This window comes from Narcine bancroftii, chromosome 3 (assembly GCF_036971445.1).
Source record: "Narcine bancroftii isolate sNarBan1 chromosome 3, sNarBan1.hap1, whole genome shotgun sequence".
Taxonomy (NCBI): domain Eukaryota; kingdom Metazoa; phylum Chordata; class Chondrichthyes; order Torpediniformes; family Narcinidae; genus Narcine; species Narcine bancroftii.
Window position 1 is genome coordinate 189227604 of NC_091471.1, and position 15715 is coordinate 189243318.

Genomic DNA, 15715 nt, shown 5'->3' on the forward strand with positions numbered 1-15715 from the left:
CATGATATGGGGATGAATCATCTTTCCATTTCAATAAAATTGCTCACCTGGCTATCAATGTGGTAAAAGCTAAAACTTTTTCCTGAGTCACCGATACAAATTTTTGGAATGACGAGAAAACCCAAACAAAACAGTTAGCAGGCAAGGTTCCAAATTACTTTTATGAATCAATAAAGTTTTGAAAATGTTTTTCCAGAATCTTTCTAAATTTGGGCACTCCCAAAACATATGGATTAGGGAAGCTTCAAAAATTTTACATTTCTCACATAATGGATCAATATCTCCATAAAAACAAGATAATTTAAGTTTGGACACATGAATTCTGTGCACCACCTTAAATTGTAATAGGCAATGCCTTCCACAAAATGAGGAATCATTAATCAAGCTGAGAGTAGAATACCAGTATTAATTTGAAAAAGTTATATTTAAATCACTCTTAATCCCTACCATGTTATCTGAATTTAAATTCAATAAATCATTATAAATACGTTATGTTAATCCAGCATGAAAATAAAACGGTAAATTAAAAAAAAACAGATCAAGAATATTAGTGTTGGAAATTCACAGAAAATCCGAAAGCTTAGACTGAACAAACCGTCTAATTTGTAAATATCTAAAAAGTATCTATTGGAAAAATTAAATTTAGCTGATAATTGTTCGAAAGAGGTATAATTATCTCGAATAAAGAGATCACTAAAACTTTGAATACCTATTCTATGTCATTCTTTAAAACCTGCCTCCAACAAAGACGGTTGAAAAAGATGGTTATCTACAATTGGACTAGCCAATGACAAACTATTAATTCTGAAGAATTTCCTCAATTAAACCCAAATTCTCAATCCATTTATCATTAACGTTTTATTTTAGAAAAGAGAAAATTGATTTTAAAAAACCCTAAAATTGCCAACATAGAAGTTTCCAGATCTGAACCACTGACACGATCAGAAAACCATCAGCGCCTTTGGCACCCTCTCACGTCTTAGTTCCAATACCCCTTCAGACAGTCTCAAGCCAGTCTCCAGCTATCCATTGCCTAGTATGAATCCTTCAACCACAGTCACCAGCAGCCTGCGTGAGTTTCTCACCTCCAGTTGCCAACAGCCCACCGCCTCTGTGTTCTTCTGCTGCAGAATCCTTCAGTGGTCCGCCATCTTGGTCATCATCCCGTGGGTCATCTTCTTTGTTTCTCCTTCTCAAACAAGGGGTGTTCTTCCCACTTTCTGTTGCCTTGCACCAATCTGCTGCTTCCGTGGAGTCTGCAACCCCTCATGGCCGCTACCAGTTATAAGTGCCATTTTTGGTGCCAACACCGTAGTGGCAGAGTTTTTAAATAAAACCACCGTCGGCTCAATTAAAAGGTCATTTTAAAGCCTGTACAAGGCTGTGGCAGTCAGACTGGGTGGTTGGACCCTGAAGGAGAGCTGTGTTCTCCACGTCCTGCTCTCCGCAGGTCCATACCAGCTGCAGCACTGCCATTACAGAAGCTCCAGCAGCGCCACCATTTTATCATGCGAATAAATCACAATAGATCCCAAGAGAATATGAATTCAAAAGGATAATGAATCACAGAGAAATATCAGCACTACACCCATCATTTTGAAATGATCAGAGATACGCCCAATGAAACAGGTAAAATGTTCCAACAAATATTATTAGAAAATTCATCTTTTTTAGTCCTCAATTTGCCCATCTCCCTCACGAAGCACTGCCTCTTAAAATTCTCTTCCCATTTTAGAATGAGTAAGATAAATGGATCAAATATATTCTCACCAGAATGTATTTTGAACCACAACTCCCTTATCCTCAGCACTGGATCCACTGGCTCTGTATAAATTTAATTCCTACCCAATTCAATGAGCCTTTAAATATTGAAAGAGATGCATTTTAGCATTCAAAGAAATCACTTAGTTATACAACACCGGAGGACACAGAGTATAATGTTTTTCTCTCAGCTTTCCAGAGCAACCCCATGAATCCCATTCCCTCATTCCATATTTCCCCTTATTCCTGCAACTCATTCTCTGTCACATACTATCAATTCCCCTTTTATATTTACCGACAATCAAGAATAATTTACTGCAGCTAATTCACTTGCCTTTGTGAGAAGAAAACCAGGCACAAAATAAAATCAACTTGCCTTCAAAATTATTTTACCCTTGATTGCCAATGACAATTCCTATCAATCTTTCCCCATATTTCATTTCCTTACAACCTAATTTTTTTCTTCATTTTTTTTACATCAAAACCCCTAGTATCTGGTATTTAAGGGGACTGGTAGATGCCGGATAAATGTATTTTCAGTTGCTTCAGACTTGCTCTTACAATGCCTTAACTAATAACCTGCATTAAGAATAAACAGTTTAAAAGACAAAATTCTATAGTTACAATGAACAAATTTCACTTGCATGAATATATAAACTTTAAAGCATTTTACTTTATTTTCAGTCACATTCTTTGAAGACATTGAACTGCAGGTTCTTCCCTCTCCAGGGAGCTGCTTGAACAACAATAGAGATAAATAACCACACCCTCCCCCCCAAGATAAAGCTTCTGACCAGGGCAACTCTTACTAAGCATGGTTAAGGAGACACATGAAGAGAGTCACCCTAACATTGCTTTGCTCTTTTAAACAACTTCATTCAAACTACTGCTAAGAGCAAAGCACAACTAAGACATCTTCACCATACATTTATTGTTATCTCAGAAAACATTTATTTCTACAATTTTAAATGTACATTTTTTACTTATTATTTTATTCTTATTTATTTCAATTCTTTAAAATTTATTTTCCTTGATTTTTTTTTGTGCCAGTGGCTTGAATTCCAGATACCAGGGGTTTTACTGTAATTGAATTCATCATATACTTAACTTCTAAAATTCAATTGTATTCCAAACTATCACCTAATTAAAGTACAAATTTTATTTCACTGGAATTGAAACTGAAAATATTGGAAAAATTGGTTTTGACAGGAGGGGAAGTTAAATTTGCTCTTGCTGGGCACATTATTTATTCATAATCTTCACTGTTAAAGTCTATGAATATATTAACATAATTCAGCAAATAATAATAAAAAAAGTTGGGTGTTCTGTTAATTATTAATAAATATTTGGTTAAGGTAATAGAACAAGCCAATATTTTCAAAATAGCTTTCAAACTATTCTGTCCAAGAAGAGCGTAGTAATTGACTTAATGACTATGGCCCAGTACCACTTACATCAACAGTGATGAAGTGTTTGGAAAGGTTTAGTGTTGAAGCATAACAGCTCCTGTCTGAGCAGTGACATGGATCCATTCCAATTCAACTATCGTAGCAACAGGTCTAGAGCAGATGCCATCTCACTGGCTCCACACAAAGCCCTGTGACACCTAGACAGTAAAGATGCATTCATCATGATGCTCTTTATCAACTACGGTTTGGTTTTTAACACTGTAGTGATACACCACCGGCCTACTGCAGGGGGCAACCTCTGTACCTGCATGAGTGTAAGTGGACAGGTCAACATCTGGCCGGCTGTCAGTCAGTCAGCCTGAATGGATCAAGCCCCACCCGGTCGGGTGCATATCACCCTCTGGGATCTAAGCCTACGCCAGCCTCCCGAGGCCTCACTCCGAGTTGCTGCAGCTACAGCCAGCCTGGCTCTGTGGAAGTCTTTGTGGATTTAAGCTTGCTGTACAGTCTTTACCTTGTGTGTGTGTCTGATTCTGGCTAACAGTACTCCATAAACACCATCATCCTCTCAAAACAGATCAGCAAACTCCAAGACCTGGAACTAAATCCCCCACTGTGTAATTGGATGCTTGATTTCCTCACCTCCAGAGCACAATCAGTGAAGATTTGTAGGAACATCTCCTCCACAATCTCCATCAGTGCCACAGCACCGCAGGGCTACATTTTTAGCCCCTCACTTTACACCTATGACTGTGCAGCTCAATATGACAATACCACAATCTACAAATTTGCAGACAATACCATAGAAGTGAGTTGTATAAAAAAAGTGATAAGTCAGCATTCAGGATGTAGAATGAAAACTTGGATGAATGGTGCACCAACAACAACCTTCCACTTTCTTTCTTCTTTTTTTAGCTTGTCTTCGCAGACAAAGATTTATGGAGGGGTAATATCCACGTCAGCTGCAGGCTCGTTTGTGGCTGACAAGTCCGATGCAGGACAGGCAGACACGGTTGCAGCGGTTGCAAGGGAAAATTGGTTTGTTGGGGTTGGGTGTTGGGTTTTCCCTCCTTTGCCTTTTGACAGTGAGGTGGGCTTCCACTTAATGTCACCAAAACTATAGAGCTGATTGTTGACTTCAGTAAAGCCAGAGGTATATGATCCAGTGATCATTGGGGTATCAGAGGTGGAGAGGGTGGGCAAAATGTAGCTCTTGGGAGCCATTATCTCAAGAGGATCTTTCCTGGACCTAACACAAAAACATCGTGAAAAGAGCGCGTCAGCACCTCTACTTACTCAGGAGTATGCAGAGGTTTGGTTTGACACCAGAAACCCTGGCAAATTTCTACAGATGTGTGGTTGAAACTGTGCTGACTGGCTGCATCACGGCCTAGTGTAGGGACAGCAATACCCTTGAATGTAAAGCCCCACTAAAGGTAGTGAAGACACCCAAGGGTATCACAGGCAAAATCCTCAGTCAAACTTCACAAGCTTTTACGTGTTCAGACATATTTTCTTTGAAGCTATAATGAAGCTGGCATCACATGCATTGTATTGATTGCAGGTCATATACATGAAAATTGGACAAATTGTGAACAGAAATGTCTTACAGATTATTTTGATGCACTCTTCCTACTTATCTATGTAAAATGCCAGAATCAAATGACAGATTTTGTAGATTATATATTAGGCCCCATGCCATCCAAAACAAATCAAAGATGCTGGAAAACTGGAATAACAACAGAGAATGCTGTAATACTCAGCAGATTAGGCAGCATCTGTGAAGAAACAGTTAATGTAGAGAAAATACACAAAAGTCTGAAGACAATGTGGACTGTACCCTATAGGACCCCCTCTCCCACCCCACCATCTGCTCTTTCTTTCCTTCTCCCCAGCCTTTTAATTCAGGTGCCTGTCTGCTTTTTACTCATACTTTAAAAGAGGATCAAGGCCTGAAACTCAATTTTACCTCCTATGGACGCTCTGAGACCTGCTGAGTTCCTCCAGCATTTCTGTGTTTTATGACAAGAGTTAATGTTTCAGGTTGACAAGGTTGCCTCAGAAAGAACATGCATCATCAGTAAATGTTTCGCGAAGGAGTTTCTGATGAAATTTTACCTTGTTTCACGGTGTTTACAATTAAATTTCCATGCCGGTTGGTAAAAATGAAGGTGGGCACTTAAAATACAATGCAAAGTTGAAGGGACACAGCAGGTGAAGCAGCATCCATATAGAACCTCTCTCTCTCTCTCTCCCTCCAGTGGATGCAGACCAACTGAGTTCCTTCAGCTTCTCACTGTGTTTGCTTCAGATTCCAGGATTTGCAGTTTTTCTGTTTCTCTAACTTAAATACATGATTTAAGTCAATAACCCATCTTGTGAATGAAAAGGTTACTCAAACAGCAAGATGCCTTCATTAAAAGAATTTTAATGAACTTTAATGTTACATCAGCTTTAAACTTTTCAATCATTCATTGTCATATTTGGAAGGTTCACTTAGAAAATTATTAAATGTTATCAAGCTAACATAACTTTTTTTAAGAAATGAAAACCACATTTTCATATTTGAAATTATTTTTGTGATAGAGTACCTTGGTCCATGTGTCGGCCTGTGTTCCAGCTCCTAAAATAGTCATCCTGAAAGAAAAAGGAAAATGATTACAATACATATGTTCAATCTGTTTGTGGGTGATTAATGTTTTAACCTTGCATTGGCAAGAGATATACAATTGAAAAGTACAAACCTCAACTTCCTGCAAAGGTAAGCATGTGAAAGAAGAGAAAATAATTTAAGTATAGATACAGAAAATTAATTTGGTCAAAAATGCATATGAACCATAACTGTCCCTGTATTGCATTTGTAAATTCAATATCTTTTACTAAGCATAGAAATTATACAACTTTTTATGTCAAATATATTTCAAATGCTTTTTATGTTAAGCAAATGCAATTTCATGTCATCAGATGCATAATTGGAAAACGTTCAGATGCCAGACAAACATGCTCTGATTCTAGAACAAATCTCATAGAAATATTGTTGATTTATTTTTCACAACTTGACAATCGTGAAAACTGCCATGCTTTCAAGAACAATTAAACTGACCAACTCATCAAATAAGGGCATCATTGATTAGAATCTTATAACAAATGGTACAGCATTATTTTATGCCATGACATTTTTTGTTGTTCTGTATTTTAAAATAATTAGGATAGCCTTTTTTAAAAACAGTTCCTCTACTTCCTCAGGAGTTTACACAGGTTTGGTAAGACATCAGAATTTCTACAGCTATGTGGTTGAAACTGTGCTGACTGGCTGCATCACAGCCTAGTGTAGGGAAATCAATACCCTTGATTGTAAAACCCCGCAAAAGGTAGTGAACACACTCCAGGGCATCACAGGCAAAATCCTCCCCACTACTGAGTATATCTACAGGGAACACTGCCATCAGAAAGCAGCAGCAATCATCACAGACCCACACCACCCAGAACACACTCTGTTCTTGCTGCTGCCATCAGGAAAGTGGTATAGATGCCACAAGACTTACAACAGCAGGTTCAGGAACAGCTGCTAACCCTGTACCATCAGATTCATTAATGACAAAGTCAAAGACATATTTATGGGCTCTTACACTTTATTGATTTTCTTTCTGTTCTGTAACGAGCCCAGAGGACCCCAAAACCAAGCAGCAATGGAAATTCACCAAGACCAAATGTTGCTTAAACAAAAGTTGCTTGTAATTATCTTTAAACATGAAAACAGGATCAAACTTTAACTTATCACTATTAACAACAAACCTAACTTAACCCTCTCCTAATTCTAAGTGCACATGTATGTAATGTGTGTGCAAGTATAAGAATTGCCTGTAACCAGTGAACTTGGAGGAATGAGAAGTGAGATTGGACTGTGAATCAAAGAAATTTTCTGAACTTATTTATGAAGTTCACCAGGCTTTGGTAAATGGTTACCACTCAGGAAGGTTCTTGTCAGTTTTCAGAGAGGGATTTGTTGTTCGCTGGACCCCCACCACTCATTCCTTTTAATCAGCATCTTGCTAAAGAAACTGGTCTCCTCAGGGTTCTCCAGATGATAACCTATTTTTTTCAAGTCACCTGAGTTCCTTTTTGTTTCTCTTATTTCAAGTGAAATATTAGGCAGCCAGTACTCTCCACTCATATGAACCACAAGGGGCTTGACCAGGCTGAACTAAGCACTCACAACTTGTCTTCAAAATGGGGTTTTCCACAAGCTTGTCAGCTTATCCTGTTCCAGTCCCAACTGTTGCTGTTGACTGTAAAACTGCAGAACTGATCTCTCTCTCTCTCTCTCTCTCTCTGAGAAAAGCCTGTTTGACTCCCTCTCTGCTTGCAAAAACCTCATGACCCTCTTAGAACAGCAAGCAGCACTCCCAGACAGCCTATGGCTCTGAACATACTCCTCCAAGTTCTTTCATCTGTTGCTATTCAAAACAACAATCTATTAGTGAAGTCAAAGTTTTTGCAAAGGTTCTCGGAGCCGGCCTGTCCAGCTTGAGCAGAGTTCCAGTATTTTAAATGAGATCTGTTTTAAAGAGTTTGTATGTGACCTACACTAAAAAACCTGCCCCAATTTATCTCCCAAAAACATATCTATGTTGTCACAGTTCTCTCTGCAATGAACAGTTTGTTTACATTCATTATCTGCTTACAGTTCTTTGTTTCCATGTTTTACATTGTGTACAGTTTATTTTTTTTAATTCTGTGTGCCTGCAGGAAAAAGGAATCTCAAGGTTGCTTGTGATGTCATGCATGTATTCTGACAATAAATCTGAAATCTGAATAATTTCAATTTTTTTTGTACTGCCAGACTTTGGGATTTGCCTTAATACAGTGATAAAGATTTAAAGTGTCAAAGTCTTGTTAATATATCCAACATAAAACCAAACAAACGCAATGTCCTATTTTCATGAACACATTGTCATCCACAATATTTATTTCGTATTCTTTTTCGTTAAAAATTAACGAAGTACATGCTTGTCTTTTATCTCCATATTTTTTTCATCCACCACTCTCCTGAAGGTACAGGCCTGACAAGTATATCTCCAAGAGAGTTAAATATTTTCATGTTTTTCTAGGCTCAAATCATTTAGCGAGACAAAGAAGACAAAGTATTATCTTATTCTAATCTTCTGTTTGGTTTATTTTCCAAGATGATCAATTCCTCTTTTGGATTACCAAACTAAAATGTAATACTCTGATTTTGGCACAAGTCCGCTGACACACTATAGATCAATGGATTCAGATTTCAGATTTATTGTCATCGTACATGCACGACATCACATACAACCCTGAGATTATTTTGCCTGTGTGCAAGGCAGAATTACACTTTATTGGTAGTGAAAAAAACTGTTCACAAATAAAGAAATGTAAATGGATAAAAAATGCAAACAAACTGTGCAGTATGGAAAGAATTTTTAAAAAATCAATAAAGTGCATAAGTAAGAATCCTTAAATGAAACTTTAATGAGTTTGTTGTTGTTGAGTCTGATGTTGGAGGGGTAGCAGCTGTTTCTGAACCTAGTCTTGTCACACCTATACCTCTTTCCTGATCGTAGCAGCAAGAAAAGAGTTTGTGCTGGGTTGGTGGATCCTTGATGATTCCTGATGCTCTCCAACAGCAGTTTCCCTTGTAGATGTTCTTGATAGTGGGGAGGATTTTGCCTATGATGTCCCAGGCCATGTCCACTACTTTTTGGAGTGTTTTACTCTTATGGGTATTGATGTCCTCCCACCAGACCATGACTGGGACTGTGAATAGGACTGAAAATTTAGCATTCCTGTTCTATATGGTGCAATTATTTACAAAGTCAAAAATTTAACTTGGACAGAACCACTGAAATAAATGCATTCAATAGGATTTGCTCCTGAACAACATGCTTGTTTTCAATTGGCTACTTATCATAGCTGCCTATTAAAATAAAGTCAAACGCTTTGACTGAACAAATTTAATGCAATAAATTCCATGGAGATTAAACAAAGTTTAACCTAGCTTTGAAAGTAATTCATCAAACTTTGTCAAATTCCCCTCTAAAATTACACTGAGATGACCTTTATTTATGTAGTTCAGCCATTCAACAAGTTAATTGACCACTCAAGGTAATTATAGATGGGCAACAAATTTTGTCGTTGCTACCAATGCCCACATTCCAATAAATAAATAAAAGATGAATCAACTTGAATATTGTTTTTAAAATAAATAACATTATAAACATTAAATGGTGTCTTCTTCTTTCTGGTCTTGTTAGAATATGAGGTTTAAGGTTTTGTTTAAAAGCTTGAACAGCTAATAACTGCAAACCATCACTAAGAATTTGGTACATGATTTTTATAATTCAAAGATCAAGTGGTTTCCTCTTCTCTTGCAAAGTCCATTTCATATTTTACTCACTGTTGTAAAACAAATTATTTGTTCAATTGAGCTGATCCACATTGGAAAAAAAAATTGCTAGAATGACTCAGCTTTTCAACATTGCAATGAAAAGTCTTGTAAAACATTAACTTCTTTCTCTTTCTATGGATGCTGTCCGGCTTGCTGTGTTTCCAACACTGTATTTTTTCTAGATTTCAAGTGTCTGCAATTTTTGATTTTCAATTTGTTTTCTAGATTGTTTAAAATAGAACAAAGGAAATTATGGTTGCAATTATGTATCCCACGAATGCCAATACAAAACATTGCATTTGCAATTCCTAATAAAATAAGGCAGCCCATGCCAGCATGCAGTAAGATCGAGACAACAATCAGGCTTGGGCACATCGGTGGCAGGTAATATTTGCATCATGCAAGTGAAAGGAAATAACCAACTTTACCCTAATGTCTTATTGATCAATTATGCCTTGTTGATACAACAGTCTATTTCTCGGAAAATCATTCCTAAGCATGTCACTTTAACTAGCAGTAAAGTGTGGAAAAAAAAAAGTAATTTCACCACTTCACCATCTCTGAGGTGAAGTGGAGTTTCCAGACAAAAATGGAATCCATGAAGGATATGTGACAGCTCTGGCAGGGTATAAATGACATAATCTGCTACAAAACAGAATCTAATGCAGTAGAAGATGGCAAAGCTTCACTCCCTGATGAACTCTAACTTCTATGCCCTATTCAACCACCAAAACAAGAAAGAACCACCACTGTGCACCCCCATGTTCCCGATAAACCTGTCTGTATCTGAGGTTGACATGCATGCTACGTCCAGGAGAGTGAATCCAAGGAAAGCATCCAGCCGGATGGACTACCCAGCCGATTATTAAAAATCTGTGCTGACCAACTTACCAACATATTCATGGAAATCTTCATTGCCTCACTCTTGCAGGGAATGGTACTGTACCCACATGTTTCAAACAGACATCAATCATATCGGTGCCCAAGAAGAGTGTGGTAACCTGTCAAAATGACTATTGACCAGTGGCACTTACATCAACAGTAATGAAGTGTTTTGAAAGCCTGGTAGTGAAGTATATCAGCACCTGTCTGAGTGGCGACATGGATCCATTTCAATACACCTATTGTCGCAACAGGTCTACAGTGGATGTCATTACACTGGCTCTACACAAAGCCCTGGAACACCTGGACAGCAAAGATGCATACATCAGGATGGTTTTTATTACCTATATTTATCAGCATCATCCCCTCAAAGCTGATCAGCAAACTCCATGACCTGGGACTCAACACCCCACTATGTAATTGGATCCTTAATTTCCTCACCTCCGGACCACAAACAGTGAGGATTGTTAAAAACATCTCCTCCACAATCTCCATCAGTACCGGAGCACCACAGGGCTGTGTTCTTAGCCCCCCTGCTCTACTTGCTTTATATCTATGACTGTGTGGCTCAGTACGACCACAACAGCATCTACAAATTCACTGATGATACCATGATAGCAGGTTGAATAAAAAAGCCCCATGAGTCCTCATACAAAGAAGGAGAATGAAAATTTAGCTGAATAGTGCACTAACAACAACCTCACACTGACACCCAAACCAAGGAACTGATTGTTGATTTCAGGCAGGGAAAAACCAGAGGTATACAATCCAGTGATCTTTGGGGGAATCAGAGGTGGAAAGAGTGCAAAAATTTTAATTTTTGGAGGATCTTTCCTAGACTCAACACACTAATGACACCATGAAGAAAGCATGTCAGCACCTCTACTTCCTCGGGAGTTTACGGAGGTTTGGTATGACATCGGAAACCCTGGCAAATTTCTATAGATGTATGGTAGAAAGTGCGCTGATTGGCTACATGACTTCATCACGGTCTGGTATGGGGATACCAATCCACTGAACATAAAGCCCTGTAAAAGCTAGTGGCCACAGCCCAGTTCATCACAGCAAAATCCTCGCCACCATCAAGAACATCTATGGGCCCCAAAATGAATTTTTTTTGGACTAATTAAATAGATTTTCTTCAACAGGTGAGAAAACCTATGCAGTTTCTTTTGGGGGATATATCAAGGATTAGTCCAGATTTAAAATTAAATTGGTTTGAAAAAGAATTTTTAAAGATCGTGCTGGCAGTTGCCAGGAAATGTATCATGGTATTAGATAGATGGCATGGCATACCTTTGAAAAAGATCACATATAATTTAAAGAACAAATATGATCATTTAAAAAAATTTGATTTCTATATATGCAAAAGATTTGTGTTATAACTTTACAATTATTTATAATGTCAATTAGTAGAATTTGGTATGAATTTTGTCACTCCCTGACCTCACCTTAATGTATTGTAGTGAGAGCCCCATGCAAACAACAGAATTGCGCGCAGCCACTGCAGTTTAGCAAGCGCATTACCAGAGCGCATAGCCTCCAACGATGTCCCAGTCCTCCAGCTAAAAGCCAGGCACCAGCAATTAGGAAAAGCACGTGAGTAAGAGCCCCCGCTTTTTATGGCACCCGACACTGGAAAGTGATGTCACTATCGCATCCCAGAAGGCTCAGCGTGAAACGTGCAGAGGAAACTATAAAAGCTGTGGTTAAGCACAATAAAGGTTCTGATTCCTGACTATACTGTCTCCAGTGTCAGTTATTGCCACTACAGTATTTCATTTTATTTTACTTTATTAGATGTTGTTTTTCTGTTTTTTTTTATTTATTCAATTTTGATTAAGTTGTTATGTATTGCACAGTGGTGTTTTAGTTATCTACTTCATATATAAAAGATATAATGGTAGTTCTGAGAGTTAGAATAATTAGGTCAGAGTTTATTCATAAAGTAATATCCAGTATTGTTTAAAAATCAGTCTATTCTTTCACTTTTTCTTTCTTTGTTCTTTTTTCCCTTTTCTTTGCTTTCTTCTTGGGTTTTTTCCATGTGGGAGGGAGTGGGTGGTTTGGGGGGGGGGTGGGTGGGAGAAGAAAATGTTAAAAAAATATAGAATTTTATTGTTCTGTATGCAATTTTATTACAGGTGCTAATAAAATTAAGTTAGGGGAAAAAAAGGACATCTACGGGGAGCGCTGCCGTCAAAGAGTAACAGCAATCATCAAGGATCCTCACCACCCAGCATATGTTCTATTCTCGCTACTGCCATCAGGATTCACACCACAAGGATCAGGATCAGCTGCTACTCCTCCACCATCAAACTCCTCAATAACAAACTCAATCAAGGACTCATTTAAGGACTATTAATTTTTCATTTTATTGTTTGTTTTTTCCCTCTCTATATTGCATGGATGTTTATATTTCTTTATTTTTGTTTACACATGTATATCATGTACAGTTTTTTTTTGCACTACAAATAAGTGGTAATTCTGCCTTGCCTGCAAGAAATAGAAGCTGAGTTGTACGTGATGTCATGTATGTAATCTGACAAAAAACCCAAATCTATAAAGTAAGAAAAAGTAATTTTAACAACCATTTGACTACAGAAAGTAACTTCAGAAGACTATCTGAAGACAATCTACTGTCACACACAAAAGTGCTGGAGAAATTCAGCAGATAATTCAAAAGCACTGGCATTCCATTCTGCATTGTTCTCAAGTTAGGATGCCCATGTTTATAAGACTATGGTATTCCCAACAGAAGAGAGCAACCTGCAAATGATTCTTTTCTGATATGAAATTATAGTACACTATAAATAACTTTAAAAGTAAATTGCACCAACATCATTTCTCATGGCAGTACATTACATTAAGAGATGAAATAATGTAATCACAGTGTCATGAACATGTTGAACAAAAAGTAAAGATAATTAAAAATATTTTAGCAGATGGATGAAAATAAAATCTTAAATTTTGACAGCAGAGTGAATAAAAGCATTTGGTGATGCAAACTGAAGTAAAATGTAGAGTTCCTTAACAGTTTGCCAGGAATTAATAATAATGAGTTTACAATGTATGTATGCACAAAAATTCTTACTTTAACCTTCATTAAAAAAAATAGCAAATTTAATTGAATTAAAAAGAGAGAAAAAAATACAATAGATATATTTGGAATTATCCTAATGCAATGAAGTGTCTTTACAATAGTGCAGACAGTCCTTTTGTGTTGTTTCAACATTCCACGATTAGCGTAATAAGGGGAGGTACAAGACCCTGATAATCTGCACAATTGGCATAGCTATTAGCACAATGCTTTACAATGGCAGCAACCGGGATTGGAGAAAATTAAAAGTAAACAGATGGAATAAGGCAACAGATTAAATAAGATCTGTTCAAAATTTAGTGCATTTTCTCTGAAAAGTGTATATTTTGTACACTTGGATACAAATGGGAACATTGTTTTAATATCTATATTTCCCTATTGATACCTGCATGCTCCTAAAGTTTTTCCTTTTTTGTAAATTTAGAGATACAGCACAATTACAAGCCCTTCTGGCCCATGGGCCCTTGACTCCTGTGATAGTACAGATTCTATCACCAATGTGTATATGTACATATGTACAGATGGTAGTGTAGGTTGGCTGTGATTGGCTGAGAGTGTAGCCACACCTACTGGCAGCTCTTAAAGGATTGCTCCTAGCCAGACCAGGTCATTCTGGACTGGTGACCCACTTGTGATATGCTCCAGTCTTTTAGTTAATAAAAGCCTTGGTTTGGATCAACAAGTCTTTGGTTCTTTCGACGCGCACTACATCTCCCAAATACAACTATGTAATCAATTAACCTTCTAACCTTGTACATCTTTGGAACCCAACCGGGAAAAAACCCACACAGCACCGGGAGAACATCCAAACTTGTTACAGAGAGTACTGGATTTGAACGTGTACTGTCATCATGCTAACTGCAACACTAATTATGCTAGCCTATGAACTGGAAATAATTTTTAATATATTTTGCCTAAAGGATTTTCTTCATAGCCTGTAATCTGATCAAACATGGTTGTCAGCCTTGCTGGTTTCCAGCATTTTTAATTCATTTAGAAGACCATAAAGAGAGCCAGTCATCCTTTAGCTTGCAAACCAAAAAGACAAGAAAATTTGAAATGGAGCCAAGCTTTCAGGCAGTAAGAGAATCATGTAATCCTCACATAATCTCCATAGATCAAACAAATGGAAATTTAGGCAGAATATTTCTCATTGCACTGGTTACTGAAAACAAATGCAGATTTATCACTAAGAACCAAAATTAGAAGTAGGTTTAATGCAGTTAAAAAAACAAAGCATGCAGGTTATTGAACATGGGTAATCTCTTGAAGAGATATTTGAAATGTATTCCTCTGTCAATTAGATGATGTCAATTGGGAATTACAAAGATTTACAAAACAGGAGTAATTTCCTTGGGGATTTCTCTATTTTTCTGTGATCAGACCAGAGTATATTGTTGAAAGATCATTTGCAGAATTTTATTTTAAACTGAGGATTTAACCTATGAGGGAGTATCTTATCTACATTGCCTGCATGAGCATGTAATGATTTAGAATTGTAGTTACAGATATTCAAAGGATGTGCCGTCTACCAAGTCTTCTGGGTGCAGCAATTACTAAGCATTAAAAAGAAATGCAAGAAGAGGCTGTTGTTGCAAGATGCAGCGAATTTCTAGCTGAACTTGTCCTGACATGAAAAGGGCAAGGGAAAAAAAGAGGAGCCTGTACTTCTGAATATAAATGACTGGAAATACCCATAGTTATCAATTGGACTTATCTACTAAATTAGAATTTCATTCATTTGTTTCTTATGAAAATTTAATATAAAAATCCTCAGGAGTTTTCAAAAGTTCAGTATTGTGAAAGAACAAGTTTAACAAATATGCTTAATTTTAAAAAAAAAGCTCGTATATTAGGTGAGAAAATACAATAGTTGCCTTCTAACATGACCTTTCCCGTGCTGCAGTAAGATTGCAACCAACACCACAAATAATGTAGTAAAAGTAAATAAACCAAGAGTAAGGACACCCTGACATTTCCCAGCTGTCTGCACACGCCACAAGGGAACATGCTGTGAAAAACAAGAATCACCAGCTGTGCAAAACTTTTGTGAAACTTGTAGGGTCTCACGCAGATCCATCCCAAAGGTGTATAAAGTGAAGTTAACACTCTGTATGCTTTGAGTGAGGCTCAGTGGAGAGAATGAGT

The 15715-nt window shown here is 37.4% G+C and overlaps 1 protein-coding gene across 2 annotated transcripts in view; it reads right to left on the reverse strand.

Moving 5' to 3' along the window:
• Positions 1 to 15715, reverse strand: part of spock3 (SPARC (osteonectin), cwcv and kazal like domains proteoglycan 3) — a 493731-nt gene that overhangs the window by 339120 nt on the left and 138896 nt on the right. For both annotated transcript variants that reach the window (XM_069926142.1, XM_069926141.1), the window contains exon 3: positions 5762 to 5807. In XM_069926142.1, the coding sequence (XP_069782243.1) occupies positions 5762 to 5807 (46 nt within the window). The remainder of the gene's footprint in view (positions 1 to 5761; positions 5808 to 15715) is intronic.